This window comes from Anastrepha obliqua, chromosome 3 (genome assembly GCF_027943255.1).
Source record: "Anastrepha obliqua isolate idAnaObli1 chromosome 3, idAnaObli1_1.0, whole genome shotgun sequence".
NCBI classification, from domain to species: Eukaryota; Metazoa; Arthropoda; class Insecta; order Diptera; family Tephritidae; genus Anastrepha; species Anastrepha obliqua.
Window position 1 is genome coordinate 39,105,077 of NC_072894.1, and position 23,232 is coordinate 39,128,308.

The 23,232-nt window shown below is 36.7% G+C and overlaps 1 protein-coding gene across 1 annotated transcript in view; it reads left to right on the forward strand.

Annotated features, from left to right (window-relative positions):
• The first annotated feature begins 300 nt into the window (after positions 1-300).
• The window catches only part of LOC129241834 (adenylyl cyclase 78C), a 118,592-nt gene continuing 95,660 nt past the window's right edge, over positions 301-23,232 (forward strand). Inside the window, exon 1 of the mRNA XM_054878356.1 lies at positions 301-492. Coding sequence (XP_054734331.1) covers positions 458-492 — 35 coding nt within the window. The 5' untranslated portion in view covers positions 301-457. The remainder of the gene's footprint in view (positions 493-23,232) is intronic.

A 23,232-nucleotide genomic window follows, 5' to 3' on the forward strand; every position in this document is an offset into this window, starting at 1 on the left:
ACGTAAATATTCGTGCATTAAAGTGTAGCAAAGTAAGTCGTAAACCCTGGCAGTTGGTACTCTCCGTTTGTATTCAGATGTAAGCAGCTTTGATAAATTTAATAACCAATTTCACCACTAAAATTAACAATTTTACTGTTAATTTCATTTAAAATTTCCTCTCTGAAAGCAATTATCTGAAGCAATTTATAATTAAAATTTGATAATTTTAATTTGGATTCACTCAATCTAATATTTTATCTATCTATTATTAATCTAATATAAACCTCTCTATTTACAGCTCAAACTCAAATAGTTTAATTAAAATATTTATTTCGATGTTGCGTTCTTGCCATGCATCGAAATCGAAACGTGCTTACACAAAACACAACAAAGTAAAATTTGAATTAACCAGCAGCAGTAGCTATAAACGTGCGACAAGTTCGACGTGAATGCTGAATTGTATGCTTAATCGAAAATGAATACGGACGATGAAGAGCGTGTCTGTCTGCGGTGAGTATAAGCACATCTAAAATTTATATAGTAAGGTTTTAACAATTATATGCTGGACTTAACGCCAAACGTAATATTAAAAACTGTTTATGAATGTTCCAAAAATGTTTTAAAATTTGTCTTTAGTTAATTAACTTGTTGCTGATATGTATATATACATAAATATTAAGTTGGGGAATAAGTTCGTAGCGTTTTCACCCAAGACTTTTATTTAAGGGCACCCGGTGGTCTAGAAATTTCAAAAAATCGATTTTTTGTTTTTTCGATATTTCGAAAGTATAGTATCTTAAAAATACGCGGAAGTTCCCAATTTTATAGCTTCTACAGCCCATTAACTAGGTAGAGAGCAGTCCGCGGGCTCCGTACCTCAAACTTTAAACCCATTTATCTTGAAACGGCCTGCTGTTGTAAAACCAAAAAAAAAAACAGCTATTCAACCGAATCGTCTGAAATTTTAATATCTTATTCATAATATTATTTCGTATATTTTTTATTAAAAACTGAAAGAAAACACGATTTTTAGAGCGTCATATTCAAACCCGCGCCATTTTGTCAATTTTTTTTTATTTATTATTATTCTAGTACGGGACATAGCTACAGTCATGCAGATTAATAATTTTTTTGGTTTTTGTGTCTCAGATAAATAGAAGATCCAAAATGGACAAGTCCAATTTTTCGGGAGAGTCAACTGCAGCGCCATTTTTAAAATTATTAAAATTAAAAAACAAAGTTTTGTTTCATTTTTGTATGTAAAAAGAAGTTAAATAAAAAGCCTAAAAAGTTTAAAAATCGTTTTTCATTTCTTTATTGTAAAATAAAATTCCTGAAAATAACCTAAATTTTCGAGCTCTAGTCCACCGGGACTCCTTAAACAAAAAACAATAATGATATGAATAAGTTAATCAATTATATATTCGACGTTGCTCTTTACAACCTCTCCCCACGTCTCGACCAATTTGTTGATGCCGTTCCGCCAAAAAGCGCCTGGCCTGATGTCAAAGAAGTTGTTGAATTAGTTTTGAAGGAACTCTTTGTTATCGAAGGTAATGTCCTTCATATGGTTTGACAGGGAGCAGAAAAGATAGTAATCGGTCGGAGCAAGGTCTGGAGAATACGGCGGATACTGAAGGACTTCCCATTCGAGCTCTTGGAGTGTGGCTTTGACGACACAGGTTATGGCGTTTTCGTAAAGGAGTATGGTTCGACCGTATCGATCGGGTATTTTCAGTCGAATAGCCTCATTCACCCAGTGTAGCTGGGAAATGTAGGGCTCCTTGTTGACCGTGGCATTATTCTCTAGCATTTCCAGTGCACCATGCCGTGCCAGTCCAACCAAACACATATCATGATCTTCATTGGATGAAGATCCGGCTTTACTCTCGGCTTTGGCGTATCTCCTAGAGCCACCCGCCACCTTCTTTGCTTCATATTGATGTATAGACACTATTTCTCATCTCCCGTGACGATTCGATATAAAAAGCGCTGTTTATGACCGCATGTTGCTCGGTGGCAAGCGAGAAGCAATTTGAAGACGACTTTCTTTGTTTTTTTCGTTGAGCTCGTTAGGCAACTAGGCTTCCAATTTTTTGGTAAATCCCATTCAATGAAGGTGATTGAGAATCGTTTTATGGTCGCAGTTCATTCTCTTCGTGAATGCACGACAGATTTGGTGACCGTTCTCCTGCAAAACTGATTTGAGACGTTATTCATTGAATTCAGAAGGTCTTCCGCTACGTGACATGTTATTGGCGTCAAAGTCGCCATTTTTGAACTTTGTAAACTATTTCCGTGCTGTAGACGTTTGACACCTTCTTCATACACTTCGCAAATGTGCCGGGCAGCTGCGGCAGCTTTTTGACCTCAACGAAAAGCAAAGAAGAGCAGGTGTCGATAATATTGATTTTTGCCTTCGGGGTATTCCAATTATAATCTTCAAAATTCATTAAAAATTAAATAACTCAAAAATAGATAAAATGAATCTTGTTTTGTAAAGCAGAAAGAGTTCTATCAAATGAATACTTTCTCTTTGTGAAACAGCAAGCAAATCGTTGTAAAATAAAAGAAAATATAAAAACGCTATAAACTATAAACTTATACCCCAAGGCAATATGTATGTACTATTATCTGTTAGTAATGTCAGAAATATAATCCATTAGTACAATAACTAATTGCACAAATCGAATATCTAAAGTTAAATTAGCAGTATTTGCTCTTGATGGGCTTGTACTTCATGTGGAAGTACATTTACATATGTATGTAAATTTATTTACATAATTACCTTTCACCCTATCAGCCTCTTGTCATGATTTCATGCGTATGATTTGTTTGACCACTCACCTTAGACACTTGATTGGAAGTCCTTTCCGCATGCACATTTTGCCTGCAATGAGCACTTATCTGCGGCTATTGGCTGACATGAAACAACTACATTATTACTTACTGACTTGTTTACAGTAGTACAGAAAACAAACTATGTGACATATCACGCTGAAATTTGCCATGTAAGCTTATAACAGTCCTACCAAAAAACAGAAAATTTATTTTTGCCATATGTCATCCGCGGACCGTTTTATTGATAACGTCTCGTTCATATTTGAGTAGAAGGTATAGTGATGATTGAGCGTAGATCAAAAAAGTTGGCAGAACAGGGGTAGTGATAAAGTGCTAATATATTAAAAGTGAACGGTACCCAAAAACAGTACAAAATGAATGGTATTTCAAAAAACGAGACTAGATGTTGTTTTAAAATAAAAAATGCAAAAATTTAGATTTTTTCAGGTTTCACAAGTTTTATACTTTTTTTCAAAATACGGCACTCAACAATTGTATGTGAAAAATGGCACCATTTCAATGCCCAACCTGAACACGTCTGGCGGTAAAATCCACCAAACAATTGATTCATAAATGCCTATTTGCGGAGAGCGTTTAGGGCAACTAAACTCTAACCTCAAAGGTTACATCATCGAGGTGGTAAACTTATTTTCGTCAGCTGATATTCCCTTTTTTTGTTTACAAACAGCAAACCGCTCTTAGCGAATTAGAAAATCAAATTGTAGTTTTCAAATAAATTTCTCGTGCATTGCCACAGTTTCGTAATTGACAAATTTTTGTATGAAGAATTACTCAGAAAGAGAAAAAAATGAAAGAACATTTTACTGCATTATATATTATATAAAATTACACATAAAAACACTCTTATTCTTCCGATTTTTTGTGACAGGTATCTAGGAGTGTGATAGTGTCAGTGCTTGGTATTTTTGCTTGAGTGTTTTGGTGTGAAGGCTATGACAAATTAGGCGTTTTAGGGTAACAATAAAAACAATGGAATATCGACAAAAACAAATAGTATCATTGACTTGGAAAATATACAATAATTAATATTTTTATTATATTTCTTAGCTATAATAATCTTTTTTTTTTTTGTTGAGAAATTTGTAAGACATCTTTCAGACTTTTTGAAACCATTTTCTGTAAAATTTAATGATTTTTGTTACATAAAAAAACGTTTTCAATTCAGGCGATCACAGCTGTGGGCATTTTTTTACAACCAGCTGAGAATGTTTTTTAGCGCGTACTCTATCGTAAAGCGTACTCTATTGGGGAGAGTATTAATTCATCTCCAGAAAATCGTTCACCCAACCTAAAGTGGATGTGGCATAACCACAACGCCGTAAATTTGCTGATCGAACCAACATGTGGGCAACACTGTAATCGATTAGAGGTGACATGCCATGATTCCGTAATCAACACCATGACCGCAGAGACCAATTGAATTTTCGTGTTTCGCCATAGCCATAACCAATTTCATTGTGTTGTATTATAATTTGCTGCATTTTGATTTGGTTGCAGTTATCTTTTCTTTAGTTTCAAAGATTTTTGCTTGCGGACAAGCCTCGTCGATTGGAATGGGCCCAAAGAGTCATCGAAATGGCTAAAGATGACGAGCAATTTTGAATCAAAATCATCATGTCTGTAGATATCTTCCTGTTGGAGGTCGCATAATGGTATCAAAACGGCGCTTTAGTGCTATTTGAAGAGTGCCAGACCGGCACTTCAACCATTTCACCTACCCACCTATACAATACACACATATATATGTATATAAATGTAATATAAGTTTCCACCAATACGTGCGGTAGCGATTCTCTTTTCGTAAATAGAACTCAGCATAGACTGGGGTCAATCGCCAAGACAGTATTACATGTAGATAAGAAAATATGTGCTAGGGATACATCGACCTCTTTTATATTGCATTTTGTTCGACCTGTGAATATCCATTTTTGTTTCTTTCCGTACGGAAAACAGGCGACGAATGGAAGGCGAAATCAAGTAACAGTGAAATCAATCGATTTATTTGTGCTTGCATGCGCATTCTGTTTTAAAATTTATGTTTACTTTATTTTAAGTTGGTGAAGATGTATGTGAAGAGGGACTCAAAAAGTTACTGATGGATTTATTGTCGCTAAGGTTTACGAGTACATCCATATTTTTCACATGTTTTGTGGTGAATGAAACAGTAACATTATAATTTCGCTCACATTTTAGCAATTCACCAAAGTGATTAGTAATAGGCATTTAAATCATTCAAAATGCTTTGAACGTCAGTAACAGAAGGAGGAGCTCGGCCAAACACCTAAATATTTAATATTATTCCATTTCAAAAGCAAATTCCAATTTCAAACATCACAGTATCGTTCGCAATGCAGCTATGCGAAGCTATTAAAAGTCAAAATAAAATATGTTCTAAAAGTTTTCTATGAAGAAAAATAAATAAATTAAAAGGAAGAAAAAATCCGATATGTAAATTTATATAATTTATGCAAGCATTCTTAAAGCATACGACGCGGCCGCAGTAGCCGAATGCGTTGGTGCATGACTGCGGGCATGAAATATCAAATAGTACAATAAGATTTTGCTAATAACGGTCGCCGCTCAGCAGGCAATGACAAACCTCATAAAAACCCATCTGCCGTTCGGAGTCGGCTTAAAATTTCGCTCTTTACAAAGCAACTGACGAAAGGAGGGAGAAGTGTAATGCTAAGGTGGCAATTGTCTCCCTGCATGTAAATTACTATCTACTTGTAGTGCTGCGGTGGCAATAGCCTCCTGCTAAGGACAAGCTCTGTGAGTAGATTGGATTGGTACCAAGAATGCTAGAATAAAAAACTGCGCTATGCCAGAGCCGTGACGTTGGTTCAGAAAATAAATAAACAAAAAGAAGAGAAAAAAATATCAAAAATAAGTAGTATAGAAGAAATCGTGCCCACATACATATGCACGTGCACACATGTGCACGCAAATGTCTGTTTATTTCCTGTACTGACTTCACCCAATTGTCAAATCAAACAAATTAGCGTTTTGCGAATGGCGCCACTTTTGTATCTACTCTATCTACATCGAGGACTGGCAGTGGTGGTGTATACTAAGCCAGTCTGGGACCGATGTCTGGTGCCCACGGGTTTATAGTGCATTTAATTTTGTGGCATTTATGTATCAACTAGTGCGCTATTTCAAAACTGGCTTAATAATTACTATTATTTGGCCTGTAAATAATTACTTTTCCTATGCTCTACCATTGCTTGTATTATAGGGGTCATAAGGTCAAAGCCGTTCACAGCGATCATGGTTAGCATGATATCCTGTAATTAAATCGTGATGACTGCATTAAATATTTATGAAAATAATAATGCCAACAGTGCAAATATTTTTGTAGAGTTCGCTTAAGCACTAACCAAAATATTTTGTAAATGAAATTAGTGTATCCATACATATGGACAAACATGTTTGTGTAGTTACATGGAAATTAAGAAATAAAATGGTTACGGTTATCTTAATTAACAAATACCGCTTCTCCATATCTGATAGTAATGGAGGTTGTAGCTCAGATATAAAATTAAAAAAAAATTATGCTGTAAGTACTTTTTTAAGAGTTCCAATCCCTTTTATTTTAAAAACGCAAAATGGCAAAAAATTTGTTAACCAAAATTCATGTGTAACATGCCAAATTAAATAGAGAATGCTAGTGCCTAACTAATTAAGTGCCGTCTAATGTACAAATAAGAGAGAATTCCCACTATTTTAGTATTTTATTATACGTCAGTTTGTATGTTTTTGTTTCTTGCTTTAGCTTTATGAACGTATTAAAATGGTAAATGCATATTCTTTTACTTCTTCCGTAAACTAGCACTGACAAAGGAAAATCATATTTAGTTATAGCGCAGCCTAGAAAAATTGTAGATTGGGAAATATAAAATTTCCCTAATTTTTCCCTAGAATCCAAATAATGCGTGAGTCGCGATATCACAAACCAATATGCAACACCTTTACATATTTTGAACAAATATTTTAAAAAATTATTTTAATTGGAATTTTTACAATCACCAGGCAACTACAAACAGGCTGTGTTTATTTTATAATTCGCGCTTACGCCCTGTTTTGGGTGTTTTGCCAAGCTCTTCCTCTTATTTGTCGTGCGCATCTTAAAGTTGTTCTACAAATGGAGGGAGGGGTCTACAGTTTAAAGACGCCTCCGAACGGCTAAAGGTTTTTTGCGAGGAGCTTTTTCTTGGTAGAAATATACTCGGAGGTTTGCCATTGTCTGCCGAGGGGCAACCGCTATTGAAAAAACTTGTTCTATTATTTGGTGTTTTATGCACTCAGATTGGAACCTATGCACTTCGGAATGGTAGTCACGCACCAAGCCATTCGGCTACTGTGGTCTAAATAGTTAGCTAACTATTTAATGGAACAGGCCGAGGATAGACATTTTACAAACATTCTTTGGAAGCAAAAATAAATTTTCATCAAAGCAATTTTCATATTATACAATATTTGAAATTATCAGGTCAGTCCATAAGTTCGTGCGTTTTTTAAAGGTGGTTTTAAAATTAATAAAAAATATGTTTAAAGTATTTATTAATCAATAATATATTTTCATTCATTATTTACAATGTCTTCCCAACGTTTAAGCAAATATTTAATTCCCTGCTCAAAAAATTGTTTGTCCTTGGAGCCAAAATACGCTTCGATATCCCTTTTTATAGCTTCTTTTGAGGAGTAGTTCTCGTTACTCATATGGGATTGAAGTCCACGGAAAAGGTGATAATCACAAGGTGCAATATCCGGAGAGTATGGTGGATGCGGCATTAGGTCCCATCCGAGCTCGTTCAGCTTGCTTAATGTTTGCCTTGCGGTATTAGGTTTTGCGTTGTCTTGCAAGTGAAGGCCATCTCTAGGGGTCGGTTCTGGTGTTTCATCTTTATCTAACCATTGGCGTTTGCGAACAGGGTTATTGTAAAGGACCCATTTCTCATCACCAGTAACGATACGGTTCAATAAACTTTCATTTTCAAGCCGTTGCAGCAGCTGAGAACAGACATTTACTCTCCGCTGAAGGTTGGCGACGGAAAGTCTATTCGGAACCCATTTTTCCAGCTTTGAAACCATTCTCAACTGAACCAGGTGGCTATGAACTGTTCCATACGATGAATTTAACCTCTGAGCTATCATATCGACTGTCAAATTTGGCTCAGCTTCCACGAGTTCGAGCAAAGCGTCGGAGTTACAGATTTCAGGACGAGCAGCGCCCGGGGCATCCTCCACGTCGCAGTTACCAGTTCGGAATTTTGAAAACCGCTTTGGCGCAGTCCTTACACTCACGGTATCCTCTCCGTGAACAGTGTTTATTTCTGTAGCAGCAGTTGTTGCATTTTTACCACTTATATAAAAAAATAAATACAAAATATGCCGCTTATACGCATTCGAAGATTTCATTTTATTTTTTAACAACACGTGCTTCTTTCTATCCGCGATTAAAATCACTTGTTGAATGCGAATAATTTTTTGTATGCAAAAATCGTATAAAAGTGAAATTATGGGCAAAATACGCACGAACTTATGGACTGACCTGATAGTATTTGGTGAGGTTAGACGTTCTCAGCATTTTTCATTATATTTATAATCGTACATTGCATTGCAACATGCCAATATAATTTATTTATTTCTCTTTTACTTAAAAAAAATTTCTTCGACTTTGACCAAAAATGTTGTGCATGGTGAAGTCAGTCTAAATTGGAGTTAAAAGAAGAAATTGGAGGTAAATGAAGGTACATTCTTCAGTACTAATATGACCGAAACGAAAAGTCGATGCTGGTGGTCACCAAAAAAATGTGATGTCTGTAAGATGAACCCAATACAGTATTGAATGCAAAAGCAAAACAGGTGGCTCAATGATTTCATTCTGGTAATAAGATCGCCTAAGATGCTTAGGCCAATCGTCAAAAATGTATATAAAATCATGGAAATCGTAAAATCATAACTGCATTTGAGCACTCATTCCATTCCCAAGGAATTCACAATAGTTTTCAACCAAAAGGACTCATAAAAAATACTAAAAACTTTTTACTTAACTAAACGTTGTACCATTTGTTGGTTAAGGATAATCTGCGATAGAATGAATTATAATACACGTAGACAAAATGTGGCGAATATTTGTTCTGTTAGCGCGATGCTCCATTGTGTGTTATTTAGCGTCACTTTCTAAAGTATTCGCGGCAACGCAGTTCACAGTCGTGGGAATGGTCAATCTGGTGTAATTGAATTGATATAATGAATAAGTACTTTAAGCCCCTATTTGCGTTATAATAACCTTCAACAACCAAAAAAATTCAACAAGAGAAGCTTACATCCACTCACATCACTGTAGTGTTTTTCAAGCCCAGATCCGTACAATTTACATTACAGCGATATTGGGGAAATTGATCAAAAATTTCCCTTCTTCAAAACCCATTTTCGATGTAGACAGTTAGGATGCCACCAAATTCTCCAGGTAGGCAGCAACTAATGCGAAATGAGTTCAAAGTTGTTTTATTGGGATGTTCCTACAGAGTACTGCGCAAATTCGTACTAGGTTTCAGTATACGAGGGCGATTCAATAAGTGCCCCTGTTTGATGGCAGAGGGCGTTCCTGAGGCAAGTTGGTGTTAGCATCGTGTGCTGTCACCTGTCAAACGAAGGACAAGCATATTTCAGACTGATTGATAGGTTAGTTTGGATTTGGCAGCTATTCGAGTAAGGCGGGTTTCCTGATTTTCGCTAAGATGGAAAAAGAGCAGTAATTCGCTTTTGTTTTTGGGTGGGAAAAATGCGAGGAAATAAAAGCAAAGTTGGATGCTGCCTATGGAGGCGCTTCGCCATCTACAATCACAGTTAGATATTGGTTACACGAATTTAAAAATGAGCGAACATCCGTTTTTGATGAGGAGCGACTAGGACGCCCGACAGTCGTGATTACCGAAAGACCACGACATGATTCTCGCTGATCGTCGATCAAAAGTGCCAGAGGCCGGTTTGGAACAATTTAAGTAAAATTCGAAAGAATTTTTGTGTCGAGTTGTCACCGTTGATGAAACCTGGATTCATGATTACACACCAGAAATTAAGCAACAATCAAAACAATGGATTTCTCTCGGTGAATCTGCTACAAAGAATGCGAAGACGGTCCCATCATGGCGACGATTTTTTGGGATGCGAACGCCGTCATCCTCATGGCCTTTTTGAAAAAAGGAAGAACGATCACTGGGCAATTTTACAGTGAGTTATTGGATCGCTTTCACAAAAAATTGCAGAAGACACGGCCGCATTTGGCGAAAAAGAAGCACGATAACGCACCAGCACATTCATCCGGAGTTGTCGCCGTCGAACTGCATGAATTGCTGCCATACCCCCCGTATTCACCCGACCTGCCTCCCTGCGACTTTTTCTTGTTCCCTAACATGAAGAAATGGCTCGCGGAAAAAATGTAATTCAAAAGAGGAAGCCATCCCCGAGACAGAGGTATATTTTGAAGAGTTCGACAAATACGATTTTTGGAGTGGTTAAAAAAATGGTCGGAGCGTTGAGAAAAGTGTATCTTTCTAAAAGGAAACTATGTTGTCTGCATTTCTAACACGGATACTCATTAAACCACCCCCGTATATTGTGAAAACAAAATTTTACATTTTTAGCGGTCAAAAAACATAGCAGACTTTCAAGTTTTATTTCGGTAGTAGATAAAGAAACTAAGAGTAGCAAAATGGATGAATTTTTAAAACCAACTTTAGGTTGTTGCTAAGACTCTAAATGGAATTTTCCATAATCCTAGAGTGGCGCTACCCATGTCGACCATTACGCGCTAAGTAAGCTGAATCATCGTTGAACGAACTTATATTGAAATAGTTGTGGATTACTAAATCGCTTTTGTTCCCTTCGGTCTGCGTTCATACTAGCCTGTTCTTCCCTTTTATTTTCATGCAAAAGGCGTCGCAGGCGGGCAGCAGACCGCTTGCTTCGATTGGTTGTAGTATGGGTGTGGCAAAGGTAGAACTTTATGTTGCCGTTTTTCATACTTAAGTTTTCATTTCGCCATTGCTGCCGGGCGGTGTTTTTGTGCTGTCATTGCATTTTATGTAAATTTTTATGCATATATACAAGGCGCGCAGATATCACATACACGCAAAGGAAAAGCTTCTGCTAGTCATCGAACGAATTTCCTTGTGTTACAGACTGTCTAAAATGACAGCAACAAAAAGTTAAGAAAAAATACTTACTAACGTACATAGTATTAGTCCATGTTACCTCGTACTACATACCCGCATTAAAATAGACAATTCATAACTTGTTTGGAATTTCGCTTCACATACCGGAAAAGGACATTGCAGACAAATAGCATCACTGCAACTATGCGGCGGGAGTTTCAAAGAAATGCTAAAAACTATTTTTTATACTTACCTATATTTACATACACACACTAGCATGCGGCTTATATCACTACTTTTATTTTCCATCTGTCATGTGCGCAGAATCTGCGTGTGTCCTGTGTGTCAGTTAGTGAATAAATGTGAAATACCCTAACGATTTATGAGGCATCTCCAATTGAAAATCAATAAAGCGTTAAGACGAAACACAATACAATACGCATCTGCAAACATGTGAAAATTTGTAAGGATATGGGTATATAACTTGGCAACTCACAGAGTAGCTTCCGTTCACCATAACTGCTTTACTGCTGTTATGCGCAACAGCCAGAGGAAAACACACAGAGGACTTGGTGCAGAATTCTGTAGTTGTTTACTTGTTCTTACATATATTGGGTGTTTTTTTAGCTACATGAGAACCATCGGTATTGGTAAGTATGGTTTGATAGCTGAGATTGCGAACAGTATTGACATTCCTGATCAGTAAGCTTTAATAAGCCATCACGAATCGTTTAAAGCTATGGAAATTGTGAAAATTGAATTAGAAAATATAAATTTGTTCACGAATTTTATAAAGCGAGGTGTTAAAGAAGACGCCGAAATGTCGAACGTTCTCAACTTCTTGGCCTTTGTCCTCCGTCTACATGAAAAATTTTACGTGAGGATCTTGGCTTACGTACCTATAAAATATAGCTCGTGCAAGAATGGAAGCCAAATGTCCCCCGTTTGCGTCGTATTATAGCTGATTGTGCTCACTAACATTTATTATTTAGATTCATTCCCAAAAAGTATCCAAAAATTCAACCGAACGAATGGACCATGTACTTCGTAGCCACAGCGGACATACATATGCCGGATATATTATTAAAAAATTAAACGTCATGAACCATATTATAAAAAAAAATCATTCGAACAGTATTTCTTGCTTTGTATTATCATTTTATGTTATTAAGCTCTTAAAAATTACCTTTTAGTTTTCCGGCACAATTCTAGATGCTTTCTTAAAGAGAAAGAATTGTGGGATTCAAAAAAAATATTAAAATTCTCGGTTGCTTGCAAACAACGACCACAATAATGCGATTTACTACCAAATATGTATGACCAACCAATATGTCTCAAAGCACGCAAGTAGGCTTCGCTGCGGCGGTAGTCAGCATTGCGCAACATAGCATACAAGTGGGTCAGGAACGGCTTTGCGCGAAAAATCTCAGACTGGCTCTCCATAAGGCATAGGCCGTACTCATCAGCAGCCGTAAGAGAATAAAAAAGGTGCAGCTCAGAGTTGGCGGCAACTTCATTCAGTCTAAGCCATGTGTAAAGTGCCTAGGCATCCTGGTAGATCATCGACTTAGCTGCGATTGCAACGACAATTCTTGCCACAATAAAGGCAAATGTCAGCGAACCAAGACAGCAAGCAAGACAGGTGCTGGCAGGAGTAATAAGGTTTATCCTCCTCGTGCGACAGTTTGGTGTGATGCATTTTAAAGCGCTATTTATAGAAGAAGATTTGCTTCGTGCGCTATTTTCTGTGCGCTCTTAGAGTCTGCTCTTAGAGTCTGCTCTGTCGTAACGGTTTCGGAAGACGCTGCGCTCGCCATAACTGGCCTATGTCCACTTGACTTGGTAGAGATATGTGCTGCTAAATATATAAGGCGCAACAACAGCCGATGGGATCCCAATGAACCCTTAAAAATGATAAAAACGCGTAGCTTAGACCAGTGGCAGACACGATGGGAAAGTTCAACAGAGGGATCCATCGCCGCATCCCCAGCGTTGAAGAATGGTTTGAAAGAAAGGCAGGTCGATTACTACATTATCTAAATCCTTAGTGGTCATAGAGGTTTTAAAGCATATCTTACCCTTTGGGCATAAGAAAGCTCTATACTGCGAACCAGAAATCGACAAAGATGCGGAACATGTGCTTTTCGATGTTCTCGTTTCAGAAGACTTAGGGAGCAACCAGAAGATAACCTCGGCTGTAGTGTCACGCCCAAAAATCTAATACCACAGATGCTGAAGATCAAAAACGCAGAGAATGACATACAGCATGTGGCTGCCGATAATGCAGTAACTTCACTACAGCGAATAGGCAACGCAAAGACGCGAACGTCAAGAAAGCGTGTAAGCCGTCCAACACAAAATTGCAGGCAAACTAACGATACCAGACAGAGAAACTTACCTTTCCATGGTATAGACAGATTCATGGCGGGTGGGCGAGCCCTGGTATGACAGGGGTTACTTTCACATCAAATAATTTACGAAGTGGTTGGCAACAAGTTTATGCTATTTTCGTTTTTTTGCATCTGGAGAGAAACAGACGTAGAGTCTAGTGCGCAAATCGCCTCCCAACGAAATATTTATCGGTAGTACCAGGCGGAATGATACTTTGACGATAGGAGGTTTAGTACGGGTTAAAGTCCCACACTGACCGAGTTAGGTTTTTGGTGCTTATCCCACATGAAAATTAAAAATAAAAATAATAAACTGTACGATATTCAGCATTTGTTATATATGTTTCTAGCTCCTTCATGGTAATACAAACTTTCTTTTTGTAAATTATTGAGAATTCTTTCGAATTAAGCGATAGTTTTGGTAATTCGCCCCTATCTCAGTTATCGAAGAATTGCTCTATTCTAAATTATGGAAGTATATACCTATTAATGGCACATGCATCGTTGGATATAAGCTTTATTAGTTTAGCCAAATTACTTTCTGCGGCATTTTTATTAAAATTAAACCAAAAGACAAAGCGAAATTTCAATACTTTGCTGTTTTACAAAACTTTGATTTTAGCAATTTCAGAAAGAATTCAATGAGAGAGAAAACTGGTGTGTCACTTCACTTATGCTATTTAAACCAGGTCAGCATAAATTACCTGTCAACCACTCAAAGGACAGGTGAAAGGCTTCACACTCAGTGCAGCTGGACGTATACGTAATATTTTTGTCAAACGTACACACAAACACATAACTCTGTGTGTTTGTTACAAGGGAAACGCTTAAGTACAACGAAATAGTGCACGCAAACGCATTTTACAAAAGTAACACCACAACGAACAGTCTGCAATAGCTGCAACAAAAACAACTATAAACAGTAACTTATGAAAAGTGCCATTTTACGAGTGTCATGGGCTGTTTGCTTGGAATTGTGCTATACTGCATGTAGCTATCATGTGCTCGCACAGACAAAACCGAGCACATATGCTCCTGGATATATCCATATTTATACTTATGTACATAAAATGATTACAAACATTCACTTGACTGAGTACTAAAATTACAATAAAAATTGTGCTTTTAAATCAGTTCATGTATGTAAAGTACGCGCTGCCTTATTGGCGAACATTGTGCTTGCCACAACAACAAAAACATATTTTGCTGATGTACCTGTGGCTTTTTACATTTAATATGTACTTGTATCCACATATCCACAAGGCTAAATGGCTGGCAAGTGCTTTACAGTTGTGTTTAAGCCTTCACATAGGGACCTTTGACAGCGAGTTCAGCTGTCTGTTCAACGCAGCACTTGTAATATCGAAAAACTTACACTCATTTGCATATGTGCATGTGTGAGATTTTTCTATTTGGGCGGGAATAAAACAAGCTGTATATGAGGCATTACAAAAGCTCTTGTTTAATTTCACAGGCACATATACATATGTAGGTCATTATAAATGGAATGTGACATCGTTCAAATTTATGCCGTGGCTAACATTCAACGGCTCTGTTGCATAGGTCTGCTGTTTTGTAGCAATGGTGTGGACTACGCTAACCCTGAGGGCAGCGTTCGTTTGGCATCGAGCTATAACTATGGAAAGTATCACAAGAAATTGTGTATGTCAAATCGCGTGATCTTGAATTTAAATGACTTTCGCGAGAGATGACCAAACCCTTAAATCGTTCATAATAAAATGTTACGGCCTTTTAACATGGATCCTATTAAAAACCACTGCGCATACATGAATAAGTTCTACAATGGATAGGAGTTCTCAATTTGCTTGTTCCATTTTCAATTTTTTTCTTCAGTTTTCAGATGGTTACTATAAAGGGTCATTAAATTAGAGGGGATTCTTCCAATAAGGCTTTTAATGCGTTATCTGCATGACTACTGTCAAACTAAATACATCATTTTTTCAGTGTTAATTGACATTTCATCTTTGAAAGACTTACACCTCAATAACGTTTACAACTCGTACAACTGTATTATGAAAATCGAAATTCTATGAAAAGTGTCATCGCGCACTCAGGCCAGCTATGGGTGTAACCGCTCAGCGAAGAGGGTCATTTTTGGCTTAAGGGGTCCCGTGGGTCTAGAGCTCAAAACTATAGAGTATCTTCAGGAATTTGTTTTACAATAAAAAAATTAAAAACGATATTTAATTTTTTAGGCATTTTATTTAACTCCTTATACATACAAAAATGAAAAAAATAATTTTGTTAATTTTAATACTTTTGAAAATGGCGCTGAAGTTGACCCTCGCGAAAAATTGGACCTGGACGGTGGTGTCCATTTTGGCTCTTCTATTTATTTGAAACACAAAAACCAAAAAAAATATTCATCAGTATGACTGCAGCTATGTCCCGTACTAGAATAAAAAAATGAATTTGACACTCTAAAAATCGTTTTTTTTTTTCAATTTTTTAATAAAAAATAGGAATTAATTCAAACAATAATATGATTCTAGATCGGGCGATAGCCATTGATGTTGTGAATAACATTTTAAAATTTCAGACGATTCGGTTGAGTTTAAAGTTTGAGGTACAGGAGCAGGAGGACCGCTCTCTACCTAGTTAATGGGCTGTAGAAACTCAAATATTGGGAATTTCCGCATGAAAATTTCACAGTATATTTCTAAGATAATATACTTTCGAAATATCGAAAAAACATGGCATCGGGTCGCCTTAATGGCTATGTCAATAAGCAAGATTTTCAAATTTGGGCTAAAGAGTAACCCGAAATCATCCAAGTGCACTAATCAAGACATACATTAAAAACAACCGTTTTGTGCGGACTATGGGCTGGCGGAATCATCGTCCTATATTTCTTAAAAAACGCGGCTGGCGCTATTGTAACAGTGAATGGTGGACGCTATCTTGCCAATATAAACGACTTTTTAATGCCGAAAATTGAAAGTTATTTACGAGATACCGACCTAAGTCCTCCAGAGAGTCATTCAAAATTTGTCTTTATGGATGATGAAATTACGGCGCAGTTGCGGCCAATATGAATGGTTCCACAAAAATTAAATCAAATTGAACTTCTTTGTTTTATTTCAATTTAAAATGCGATATTTTCGACCATCAACCGAACGACTTTCATTCCAAGTTTTAGTAGAAAGTTTGACAGTTGTCTGTTCGGACTTGTCACAAAAGACTTTGCAGTTCTGCAGGGTTCTAAACCGAACCATGGCTCTTTATGTAAATTGCATACATAATCGCTGATCCAATTCATTATTCCTGCGGAATTGATTGCAATTTCGTTTCCTTGAACACCGGAGACTCCTGGAACCCATATACAGTCTTTGAGGTTTGCTTTGCGTTCTCCAGGGCCTTCAGTACAGCCTGACTGTCACTGAAAACTAATCTCATTTTATTTCCTGCTCCATCTCCTCTCGATTATCCACTCGGCTATTTTCAGAATGGCAAAAATTTCCGTTTGGAAAACAGGTGTCATTTCCCCCATAGCATAGTGATACTTATTATTATCGTTTAAGTACCATCCGACCCTAGACCCAATTTCCTTCTTGGACCCATCGGTAAAGAAATTATCCGTCAAACCTCCCTGAATGCATTCTGGATTGCTCCATTGCTCATGTAGTAGAAATCTACTCTGCTTACTTTACCAAATTCCTGGCAAATTTTTTTGGAAGGTCGACTAGGGTTGATTAAAAATCTTTGTCACTTCCCAGATTGTTAGAATTCATATTGCTTCCATATGATTTATATGTTATTGTCTAAAGATGTTCGTCTAAGAAGAAAATATCAAAATTACCGAGTTTCAATAAGGAAATCTTTGACTCTTATGAATGTGTAATGAATAAAGTAGATATACCTATGCATATCAAAAAATCTTTCAAATGTTTTAAGAAGAATTATTTTAAATAATATATAATAAATCTTCGTATTGTAACGTAATGGAATTTCACACTGCTTGAGAAAAACAATAATTTCATTTACCTGCTCTTGACTGGCCTAACTGCGCAATTATTTCACGCACTGTACTTAAATCTTGCTTAATTACATTAAATTACTAAACACATGAAAATGAGCATATATGTATATATATATATATATATATATATCATCAATATCAATGCAAATGCAGTAGATGTATACATAAACAACCAGTTTTGTTCTTGCGAACGGAATGCAGCTGATGGAATTTTGATTTAACTTCAAAGCATCTGTCGTCTATATTAAATTCCAAGAAGCTCAAAAATTCGAAGACGTTCACTTAAGCGCCTACAAGTAGAAGGCGATATTAAATTATTCCAATTTCAACAAAGTGAGTACGAGACATGGAAAACCTTCAATATTCCAGTGAAGCAACCACCAATTTGTAGGTGTTCAAATAATAATTCCCTTTAAACAGTCATGGGAAAAGTACCATTCTAAATGTTGTTTAATAAATATGTACACTTTCGTAGAACCGAGTAATTAATTTGCAAACCGAAAAGCTTAAATTTTTCATTTTTTTTTTTTTTTTGATATCAAATCACCCTTTTTTGTTTTATTTTATTGCACTGATGTTAACTTCTATGAAGTTCGAGACCTCAGCAATCCGCTCAAATGGGACAAAATTAAAAAATGTTGACTTTCACATTAAAAAATCACCGCAATCGATGCGTAAGAATCCACTTCATACGCAAATGTGTTTGCACACTTTTGATTGCTATTAGATGCTTCGACCAAAAATCTCGTTCCTTTGCAGACATCCTCGTCATTAACAGTATCAATTTAAGTTTTATGTATATACAACTATATACAGCTTAATATTCTAGATATTTTTTACAAATTAGTTTGGGTCCATCCTCAAAAGAAGGCGTGGAACCTTCATTTTCCAAAATCTTACTGGCGTCGTATTTATTTTGTTGAGTTTATCATTAGATTAATTTTGTATGTTTTTTTATGCTAGAAAAGCGCTATCGAAATGGATGGTCATTCACCGCCAATACGAGTATCTGCGTTATGTAACTTAGCAGAATTCTTTTAAAGTTATGGCGACTAGTCTCGGTTTGCTATGAATATGTGATGCGACTTTGGGCACATTATCGATAACAATGGACCAGATTATCACGACGAATTGGATGGACATTTGAATTGGTTCAGTATTCTATAAGCCCATCGATGCTGTAATCAATCTACACGAAATGGCTTACTATCTGACAGAATTATTGCATACAATTGAATTAGCACGCATGCTTCAAATTCTAACATTAAGAGTTGAAGTCCCTGTAACTCTTCGGCGAAACTTCAATAGATTTGCTTTCGGTACCACGTTTTCTAAAAAACACATATGATGACCGAAGTCGTGAAGCTATGGTTTCAAATCGTAATTAAAAAAAAAAAATGTTAAAATAATTGTAATTTATATCAAAAGTACCTCAATTTAAATTTGAGGCTAAAGAGCCTATTGTCTTTAGAGCTCTGGAAAGAGGGTAGATAGTCAAAGAGAGAAGGATAAAAGTATCAGAGAGAGATAAAGGAAAGAATAGAGACAGAGGCAGAGGCAGAGATAGTTAATCCTGTGAGAATTTCCCAGATTCTTTGGTAAATCTGTAGATATCCTCCAGTTTTAGAGAACGAATATTACTCATTCTCACCCCATCGGAACCCAAAACTCGTAGCCGTGCTCTAGCAAAGGCAGGACACTCACAGAGAAAGTTCTCAATGCTATCCGCCTCCTCCAAGCAAGACAAGCACACTGGGTCCTCAATGATTCCAATGGTGGGCATATGCTGACCCCATGGGGTTTGTTCTGTAATAATTTCGACCATCAACCGAACGTTTTTCCTTCCAAGTTTTAGTAGAAAGTTTGACAATTTTCTTTTCGGACTTGTTACAAAACACTTTGCAGTTCTACAGAGTTCTAGACCGAACCATCGCTCTTTATGTAAATTGCATATATAATCGTTGATCCAATTCATGATTCCTGCGGAATTTATTGCCGATTATTGGCTCTTGCCCTTGTGGAGGAACCGCTGATACACGGTTGGCAAATTCATCGGTAATTTCGTTTCCTTGAACACCGGAGTGTCATGGAACCCATATAAGTACAAGCCTGTTTTGTCTTGCGACGGAATTAAGCTTCTTCTTGCATTCTTGAACAATCTTTGAGGTTTGCTTCGCGTTCTCCAGGGTCCTCAGTGCAGCCTGACTGTCACCGAAAACTCCAATCTGTTTCCCGCTCCATCTCCTCTCGATTATCCATTCAGCTACTTTCAGGATGGGAAAAATTTCCGTTTGGAAAACAATTGCCATTTCCCCCATAATATAGTGATACTCCCCCATAATATACGATAGTAATATCGTTTAAGTACCATTCGGCTCCAGACCCTATTTCATTCTTGGACCCATGGGTAAAGAAGTATCCATCGGAAAATACCTCAATACCACGTAAATAAAATAAAAAGGTGAAAGTTAATAACTTCAAATCTGCTAGAATGCAACTTTATGACGTGATTTTTGTCTGCAAGTTCTACTAAATCATCTTCTTGAATTCCACGACTCCGGTATTCTTAAAGCGTTGCGTTTACCTGCATACCATTCTGGAGCTGAAAGCTGTCATCGTATTGCAGTGAGACAATTTTATTAGCTTGCTTTGACTTGTTACTTTTCTCTTCTGTAATTACGGCTGAGATTGCTTCCTATATAAATTGAGTACGAAAAGGCAATTAACAAGAAACCTGTTAATTGATTTCTGTGCATCAACTTAAACTTTGGCGTTAGCTTCCGCCACAGCATTTACGGTTACTTACGGAAATGCTGAAATAATCAAGAGCAGCCATCCTTGTGTTTAATTACATTGACTGAAATGTTAAACATGAGCAGTTTGTGGAAAGGTAAATTATGGAAGCCGCGTTTGAAAATTCGCTTGAACTTTATCAGCAAATAATGTTCAAGTAGCCCAGGGAAGGCCGACATTTTATTTTATATTAATATACTATTAATACAAGTGATCCCTATTTAGTTTCAAGGAAAAGCTATAGGAAGGTTTCAGTTTTTAAAAGAAGTGCCTCTCCCCAGGCAGTTGTTGGCAATTTGTGGTACTATATTAAACTACCTTCTTCTTCTTCACTACCTTAGCTTTTGTGGTTTCGAAGAAGAGCAATTTGGAAATTTCAATTTATATGCGAGGTGCCACGCCCCTTTTCTTATGCATAATACAGGGTGCGCCATCTTTTATGTCGGTATGTAAACGCTGAATAGCTTTGTCATTTACCAGCCGATCGACCTCAACATACATGTCTTCGATACGTCAATTCAATACAATTTCAACCATGGATCGCTTTACACCGAAACAACGCGAAATCGACGCTATAAAACCCGAAATGCTTGACAAGGTGATGAAAAACGATCGCAGCTTGTGATTGCTGGTAAAGGTGGCCGCTTGATTGGTATTGTGTTCCAAAAACAGTTTTAATAAATTTTGAGTAACCAAACCAAATAAAAACACCTCACTTATATAAATCAGATGTTTTTTTCCAAAGTTATTCAATGTTTTCATACCGACATAAAATATTGTGTACCCTGTACTTTTTACCAAAAACCAAGTATTGTCAATGTGTGTAGCATCAAAATTCATTTTGAGAGCGGCTCCAATGATATTCGAAAATTCAATTTTTTATATCGATAATATCTTCACTCTTTATTTGTTTAATATGACCACCTTTTTTAATATATTTTAAGAGGTAATAACGAAAATTAAAAAACGCTTTATCAAGCCAGATATTTTCACTGAGGATTTGCGCCTAAGGTTACCATTCAACTTAAATTATTCAAATTTAATAAAATATATGGATATGAAAGAAATGTCCTTTAGTCGGCTTTAGTCATGGAATATTTTTTAAAAAGGTTGCCACCTAATTTCAATAATTTTAAATGTGAATGAAACGCCTAAAAAAACATTTTGAAGATAGCCTTAAGCCGGAAATAATTTACAAGGTTCCCACCTAATTTTAATTCACAAACAGTTTTTTCATGCCATTCGTCAAAATATAACTTTAGGTTAGGTTAGGTTTTTGTGGCAGTCGGGGAGTAGAGTAGCCAAACTCACTTAGACCAAGTAGGTACGTTGTGGTACCACTGTGTAACTCGGGAACCATACTGTTAGTTTTCATGGAACCAGTTAGACTCTCTTATGAACCATAGGATAGGTTTTATCCCAACACCAGATAGTTCCGTATGGTATTTTCCCCAATTACAAAGAAAGTGTTCAACCATTTCTTCTTTTCCTCGTCTCTACAACTTCTGCAGTATTCATGCGAAAATATTCCTAGCCTAGACGAGGGTTAATGACCCATGACAGAGCCATCACCTTCAAGATGTTCTCTCTTGAGAGGCTAAGAAATTCCCCTGACTTGGTTGTAACACACGTATTTTCTACTCTCCATGACCTATTGGCCTCCTTTAGAATATTATTTTTTATCCATAATTTGCAAGTTGCCAAAGGGATGCGAATGTTGCATCTGTTTTCAAAACTTTAAAGCATCGTAAAGATTGGTCTCTTTTCAATGCGTCGACTTCTCAAGAATCAAGTGTAAGTTTCTGGTAATCTCGATGCCAAAAATTTGTTTTGTTAATAAACGAGTGCGTCTCGTTAGAAAATAAGACAATCGATCTGTTTTTGCCAAGTATATTAAATCTTTTAAGTCAATCATCGTAAATTATTGTGCGATGTTGAGTTTTTGAGATGAATACCAAATCGACGATCCTGAGTTGAGTTGCATACTCTTAGTCCTAGCAGCCACATTTTTATCGATATATAATTAACGGAAAGTGAATGTTGTCACTAAAAAGTCTGTATTATAAACATTTTGAAAAACGGGCAGGCTACACAACTCTCGTATTGTAAATTTGTTTAAGGGTGTTTAAATATTCTTAATTCAATTTAGTATAGGTGCTTATCATTTAATAAACCTGGCAACCATGTCTGCAGTCCCCAACTGGCTTATGAATAGTTCATGGATGACGAATGCTGCTCTCTTATTAAAGGGAGACCAGATGAGAGGTACTTCTTCCAATATGGTTTTTTCACAGTTCACAAATAACTACTGTCAATATAAATACATAGTTTTATTCAGTATTTTTTAGCATTTCATCATGGAAAGTTTTACGCTTCAACTGCGTTTACAAATCGTACAATTTTATTACGAAAATCGACGCTCTGTGAAAAGTGTTCATCGCGCACTTAAGCCAACTTATGGTGTTCAGCGATGAGGCCAATTTTTGGCTACATCAATAAGCAAAATTGTCATATTTGGGCTTAAGAGCATCCCATAACCATTCAAGAACAGCCATTACATTCATTTAAAACAACCGTTTGGTGCAGCCTACGGGCTGGAGGAATGATCGGCCACTATTTCTTCAAAGACGAGGCTGCGTCAATATAACAGTGAATGGCGAACGCTATCGCGCCATGATAAACGACTATTTGGAATTAAAGCCCGAGACCTCCACAACATTTGGTTCCAACAAGACGACGCTACTTGGCATAAATCCCACGATGAACAATTTATCTCTCGTCCCATACCAGTGGATTGGCCACCAAGATCTCAAGATTTGTAATGGTATCTACAATCTAAATGCTTTGTGGCTAAAACAGCTTGGATTGAGGCTTTGGAAGCCAACATTTCTAGAGTTATTTATAAGATACCAACCGAAGTCCTCCAGCGAGTCATTCAAAATTGGTGCTTACGGATTACGAATTACGGCGCAGTTGAGGCTAATATTTGAAAAATATTATCTTTAAAAAATCAATTTGAATTTTCGTTGTTTTATTTCAATTT